The sequence below is a fragment of the Pteropus vampyrus genome, unplaced genomic scaffold (assembly GCF_000151845.1).
Source record: "Pteropus vampyrus isolate Shadow unplaced genomic scaffold, Pvam_2.0 Scaffold211, whole genome shotgun sequence".
Taxonomy (NCBI): Eukaryota; Metazoa; Chordata; class Mammalia; order Chiroptera; family Pteropodidae; genus Pteropus; species Pteropus vampyrus.
Genome location: NW_011888992.1, coordinates 616,538 through 623,060, shown reverse-complemented (window position 1 = coordinate 623,060; position 6,523 = coordinate 616,538). Strand labels below are relative to the sequence as shown.

The window sequence follows — 6,523 nt, the reverse complement described above, 5'->3', positions numbered from 1 at the left end:
ACACACATGCCACACGTGCAGACAACACAGCACACACACCACACATGCATACACCACATACACAGTACACATGCACGCAGACATACCACATATGCATACACAACCACACACACCATGTGTGCACATTATCACATGCATGCACAGACATACCGCACATGCACATGCATGCCCCATGCACATATGCATGTGCAAACGTACTGCGCACACATGCTATACATCTCACACACATGCACACACACACGCACACAGACATGTCACAAACACGTGCACACAGACACACAGACGGTCCTGGCTTTCCCTCTCGTGCAACCTCCTCCTTGGGGCCGCTGTTCGAGGCGGCCAGCCCCACACCGGGCTGGGAGTGCCGCGTAGTCAGCGGCGGGAGCGTGGTGACCAGGAGTTTGACAGGACGCTCGCAGAGGCTCTTGAGCTCGGCAGAGACCGAGGCAGGCGCTCGGGCCTGGCGCACCTGAGGACGCGTGGGAGGACGGGGCGTGCGGCCTTCTGGGTGTGCAGCGCCTCCCTGAGGTTTGGGGGCAGCTCCGCCGCCAGCAGCTGGTTTGTGAGAATCTTCGCCTGCTCCAGCCCCACGATCTCCTGCCTCAGCGTCCAGAAGCGCCTGATCTCCTCGGTGCTGGGCCACTCCTCCGGGGGCTCAGCGGACGGGCGGGGCGCGCTCAGGTCCAGCGTCTCCGCGGGCGGGAGGTGGCCCGTGGTGCCCCTGGGCTCTGGCGAGTGGGCGCCTCCTGCGGGCCTGCTCTCCTGGGGCCCGCCCAGCAGCAGAGGCGGCCGGTGGCTCCGCTTTCCCCCTGTCAGGGCCGGAAGGGCTGCGAGAGCAGAGCGAGGCCGTCTCGGTGGGCGGACTCGTGGGTGGCCCCTGCCCACGCGCACAGGCACAGCACAGCTACGGCCCGGCCCGGCCCGGCCCGGAGCCCCAAAGCCGCTGTTCTGCTCCCTCCCCAGATCTTTCGGTATCTCTCTCTATTAATTTTTAGCCCGCGTGCCCGTTGTTTTTGTCTGGCAATAATTTGTTGACTTGCAAACACTTTTATCTCTAGTTCTAGCTAAGTAATTTGAGAGGTAATTGACCCAAGCTGCATTCATCCACTGTCTGCCAGGTCCCGTTAGGCACTGGGGCAAAAAGCCTTTCTCTAAACACAGCGTCCGGGAGGACGGCTCGGAGCAGGAGACAGGTCAATGCCCTGATGTCCAGGGCTGCCATTACTGCGCAGGCCCCGCACGACCCCGGGGCCTGGTCTCCTGCTGGGCCCACAGGCGGCCAAGTGTGACCCGTGCTGGTGCCACATAAGACACGGTACACAGATGCACAGGACACTGTGCTGCCAGTGTGAGACGTGGCAGCCTGCTGCACCCTCGGGGCGATGTTTTCAGAGAGGAATGGATTACAAAATGGGAAGCGCCGTCTAAGGGACAGGCGATGCCTGACGGCACGTGGGTTGGGGGCTGCTTCCCCGCCGCGTCCCAGCGAACTTCTCTCCAGCCCTGCGCATGGGCGCCGCACGGGGCCCCGAGGCGCAAGCCCAGGAGAGGAGCTCGCAGGAGCGGACGCAGCTCGCCGTCGGCGAGCAGACAGGCTCCCTGGCCCTGGTGCTAGAGGGCATGAGCCTTGGTCCCCAGGCTGTCTGTCACCGTGAGGATGACTGTCCCACCAACCTGGCGGAGCCGGCTCTCCTGAGGGGGCGCGCTGCACCGCACAGAACCGCAGGAAGGCCAGCACGGCACCCAGCCCCTGCTGCACCACGGGCGGCGGCGGGAACTCCAGCGGGCAGTGCCTCAGGCTCAACGCGGTCAGCGTGGCCACGCCCCCTGCGGGGAAGAAGCCACCAGCGCTTTACACACTCTGTGTGAATAAAACGGGGAGGAGACGACAGGGGCTGTTTGCACGTTAGGGAAAAAAATCCCACTGAGGATTCTGAGTAAACTGATATGACAGACGTCTGAGATTTGCTTAAAAAACAAAACAAAACCAAAACACGAAACAAAACAAAACAAAAAACCTCTGCAGGGGAAACGAACCCCAAAGATTCAGACCAGGCTGGATACAAATAAATTTTAAAAAATAAAAAAATAAATCAAACAAACAGAAGCAGCAACGGCAGTTCTCAGGTAAAAATCATAATACGAAGCTGCTGTGTTACCCAAAACACCCATCATCAACAGCAGCAGCAAACTCGGGCGCACAAAGAAAAGTAAACGTGCCTCGCACTCAAGACGCACGAAGAGGACAGACGCTGCCTCCAGACGACCCAGGTGTTGGACGCAGCAGATAAAAACTTAAAAGCCATCGTTACAAACGTGCTCAAAGAAATCATTATGGGAAGTATACCAAAACGACTCAACGAATAAAAAATGTCAATGAAATAGAAATTATTAAAAAACCAAATAGCAGTTCCGCACGGGCCGAATGCAAACCGCACTGCGAGGTGTGGGGGGAGGGCCCGCGCCCGCCGCGCCCACGCAGCTACCGACTTTTGAAAAACCAGTGCTCTACGGAGGAGTATGACAGAACTCAGGACCTCCACAACGTACCCCTCACAACGCCCAGCACACGATCCAAGGTCACTGGACGTGTGAAGAGGAAAACAGAGCCCATATCCAGAAAAGGCAAGCGACAGGGCCCAACGCCGAGGCCACCCAGATTAGCAGACGAGCACTTGGGCGAGGTGTCATGGGTCGAACGGTGTCTCCTCAGAGTCTCACATTGATTTGATGCCCGGACCCCTAGTACCTCGTGCTGTGACCGTACTCAGAGACAAGACTTTGGAGAGGCGGTCAAGACGAGGCGGTCAGGCTCAGGCGAGAAGCATCGTCGCACAACAGGACGAGGTGGCAGGGCCGCTCACCGAGCAAAGGCCACGGGAGCACGGCGAGAAGGTGGCCGTCCACAAGCCAGAAGACAGGCCCCGGCAGCTCCCAACCTGAGACACCTCGACTGTGGGCCTCCGGCCTTCACACGCTGAGGACATTCGTTTCTGTTGCTTCGACTGCTGTCTGTGGTAGCTTGTTATGCAGCCCAAGCGAACACACACAGCTATTACACGTCCGCCCAAGGGTGTGACGGAAAAGGCGTTTGTACCAAATTAAAAAAAGAACGCGGAGCAGAAAATTAGAGGCTATTTTTTAAAACATGAAAATTCTAAGACCGAAAACAATATCTGGAAAAAAATTTACTAGATGATTTTCACAGCCCGTTGGAAATAACAGGAAAAAAAGACTCACGGACTTGTAGATATTTATCTATTTCCTCTGAAGAAGAGAAAAATGGTTTTTTTAATGTGCAAAAGCTCAGTGACTGGTGGACAATAACGAAAGGTCTAACACGCAGGCAAAAGGGAGAAGAGAAGCATAGGAACCTGGGACACTGAGCTGTGGGTCTGGCCAGGCGCAGACGCGACGCGCAGGACAAGCACAGGACGGGGAGCGGTGGGGGGCTGCGTGTGGCTATAGGTCACGACATTTTCTGTGACCTGGGACAGTGCCAACTCCATGGACGTATGCCGTAAGACCGAGAGCAACTGTTACACCATTACAGGAACGTAAAAGGTAGAGCTAAATAGTAAAAGAAAAAAAAAAAAATTAACTGGAAGTATAAACAGCATCCAACTGGAAAGCAGAAATGGAGGAAAAAAGTGAGGTGAACAGAAAACAAACTAGAGCGACACAGCGCCATCCACTCGCATCGATAACTCCACTGAGTGTGACGAACTGGACGCTGGGACTGACTTCAGGCAGAGACTGGACAAGGGCAGATCCGACCGCACCTGCCCCACGAGCAGACACGGGCAGGGCAGGTGGGTACGAGAGGCTGGACGTGGCAGGGAGGAGCCAGCAGGGGGCTGCGGCGGGGGACCCCAAGGGCCAGCGAGCCTCTCAGGGCCATGCCTGGTGATTCCGCGGCAGCTGCCCGTGGCTCCAGACTGCAGCTTAAAACCAACCTGTATTTTATTAACACTCACCCAGCTCCACAGGCAACGTTTTGATAGGGTTTCTCTCTAAAAGCAAAGTTTTCAAATACCTTTAAAACAAAACAAAAAATACAGCACTTAAAAAGCAGAAAATCAAATGGCCATCTCTGAAACAGACGGCCAAGTTTCTTCATTTGTCGTCTCTTTAAGGGGCGACTCAGCTCAGACGCAGTGACACACGCACGGTCTGTCTCGATGCTCGGGCCCGGCTCCCAGCTGGCGCTGCTGCCATCCAGGACCAGGCAAGCCTCTGCTGGAGGCTGTCCCAGGCTCTGTGGGGTACGTAGCAGCATCCCAGCCTTTCCCCGCTAGATGCCAGTATCTCCCCAAGCTGTGACAGCCGCAGCATCCCCAGCGAACCAGCCCGGCTGAGGACCAGCGCCCACTGCCACGCCTCCGCAGGTACCCTCGTGCACACTTCCAGCGACAAGTTTACGAACGTCGATCCTTAATTGCTGCCTGTGATCCACCGACCATCTGCTTCCGCTGACTTGCCAGCGGACACACAACCTGTCGGCGGACCTGGAGCTGCCCGCGAGGAGGCCCGGCGGCGGACGCACGCCGGAGACCCTGCCGCTCTGCCAGCGAGCTCACGCCTCCGACACCGAGAAGGGAGACACCAACGCTGGCATTGTTTTAATCAGGCTTTTTGGAAAGTTTAAGGCTTTTAATAAGCCCATAATTACTTAAAATTTCTAATTAATGTGTTTGGGTCTTCAGCAGGCTGCTCTAATTTTAATGACACGATGGGTTATAAATCACATGCAAAATTATATCTTAGACAACACTAAGCAGCTGGCCTCGACTGGCAAAACCAGATTCCAAAATTTCAGAACTGTGTACTTATTTTAGAAGAAAAAATAGTGTTTATGGGAATAGTTATCAGTATATTTGAAAGCTTTGAGTAACAATTACTCCCCAGAACGGTGTAAAATGCTAAAACAATTTATGGACAAAAGGCACTAAATTACCCTAAACACAGAAGATGGGGATCTTGTGGAGAACAAAGCCTTCCCAGGCCACCCCGAACCACAAGCCCAGGGGACTCAAGGACTCTAGGTCGAGCTGTAAGGCATGAAGTGGAAGCAGACGCAGAGTACGCTCAGCCCCTTGTCACACGCCCAGCTGGCAGACCAGCCCCGGCCGCTGTGCCGAGCCCTGGTTGGGGCTGAGGACGCTGTTCTGTGTGGCCAGGAGCACTCTCTCGCAGGCAACCTGGTCTGCAGACCTCGCCGGCCCACGGCTCTGGGAGAAGGGTCCCTGGTCTGCTTTCGCCCTGCTGGGGGGACCGGCACACCAAGGACTCGCCGCCTCCTTGAAGGGCCTGGAAAGGCACCAATGAATTGGAGAGATTTCCCCTTCCTATGACATGGGACAGAATGTTCGCTTTTAGCAAATGCTGTTAAAAGCTGTGAGCTACAGTCCAGGCCCCTGCACAGGTGGTTTCCCAGCAGCCACCTGCAGACACGGGTGCCTCTCTGCAGATGCAGCCACTCGTGTGAGAATGGGGGTTGCCCGGACACCTCTCTCCTCCCCCGCCCACGTCTGCCCCGAAGCCTGGCAGCTCTCCAGTGCACGGTTCCACCTTGCAGGCCCTGCCTGGAGCCGCCTCCTGCATGATGGGCCACAAGGCCCCTAACTGGCCCCCTGCTCCACCCTGGTCCCCGTGTGACCTTAGCACAAGGTCAAATCCCACCCAACCTGTTTGAATCCTTTCAAAGTGAAATCCAAAGTTGCAGCTGGGCCCATAAGCTTAGCCAACCCTCTTAAACGCATCCCTTACCACTCGGCCCCTCCCGCGTGCCGCCACACTGGCCTGGCTGGCCCTCGCCACCGAGCACACGCCCACCTCGGCCTCTGCAGGTGCTCCCGGATGCCCTGACACCAAAGCTGAAGGCAGGGGGACCCCACGGCGGGTGTGCCTCCCGAGTGAGGGTGCCAGCTGACCCCGGCTCTGGGGAGGGGGAAGAGGGGGCATGGCACGCACCCGAGAAGTGGGTGGAGGCGCTGGGGCCGCTGGGGCCGCTGCGGTCAGAGGGGAGGAGCGCACGGGACGGCGCACCCCACTCTTCCCAGTGGGGGACTATCTGTGATTTACCAGGAGCTGACGCGGGCGCACGCAGCCCACGGAGCAGAGCTGCCCGCCTGTGACCTGCCAGGCGGGTTCCAGCCCTCAGGCAGCTTCACGCGAGCAGCGTCCTAGCCAGGCCCAGCTTCTGCGCAGCCCGCACAGCCGGCCTAGCAAAGGCACTGTGGCCACTGGCTCTCCCTGGGGCCCGGCGTGCCCTGGCCAACCACAGTCCCATGCAGCCGCACCCCCGGCCACCGCACCCCTCTGCCGGCTCTAAACCACTGAACGCTTCTCTTCTGAAGTCACGATTCCCCCGGGGAAAGGAGCTGAGCAGCAGGGGACAGGCACACGGACACGTCGGGCGGGGGCTCCCTCCAGTCTGGACACACGGGGACGTGACTCACCGGTGGGCGCCGATCCCGGGAGGAAGCGCCGTGACCCTGTTGTGCCGAAGGTCCAGCCAGGT

General features: G+C 57.6%; 1 protein-coding gene across 7 annotated transcripts in view; it reads right to left on the bottom strand.

Moving 5' to 3' along the window:
• Positions 1-76: 76 nt before the first annotated feature.
• The window catches only part of LRRC27 (leucine rich repeat containing 27), an 11,121-nt gene continuing 4,674 nt past the window's right edge, over positions 77-6,523 (bottom strand). The window contains exons 3-6 of one of the 7 annotated variants that reach the window (XM_011372580.2): positions 3,978-4,036; positions 2,226-2,294; positions 1,675-1,827; positions 77-827 (exon numbers count right to left, since the gene is read on the bottom strand). In XM_011372580.2, coding sequence (XP_011370882.1) covers positions 373-827; positions 1,675-1,827; positions 2,226-2,294; positions 3,978-4,036 — 736 coding nt within the window. In that variant the 3' untranslated portion in view covers positions 77-372. The other 6 variants (XM_023538053.1, XM_023538055.1, XM_023538057.1 and 3 more) reach the window with 6 other exon arrangements.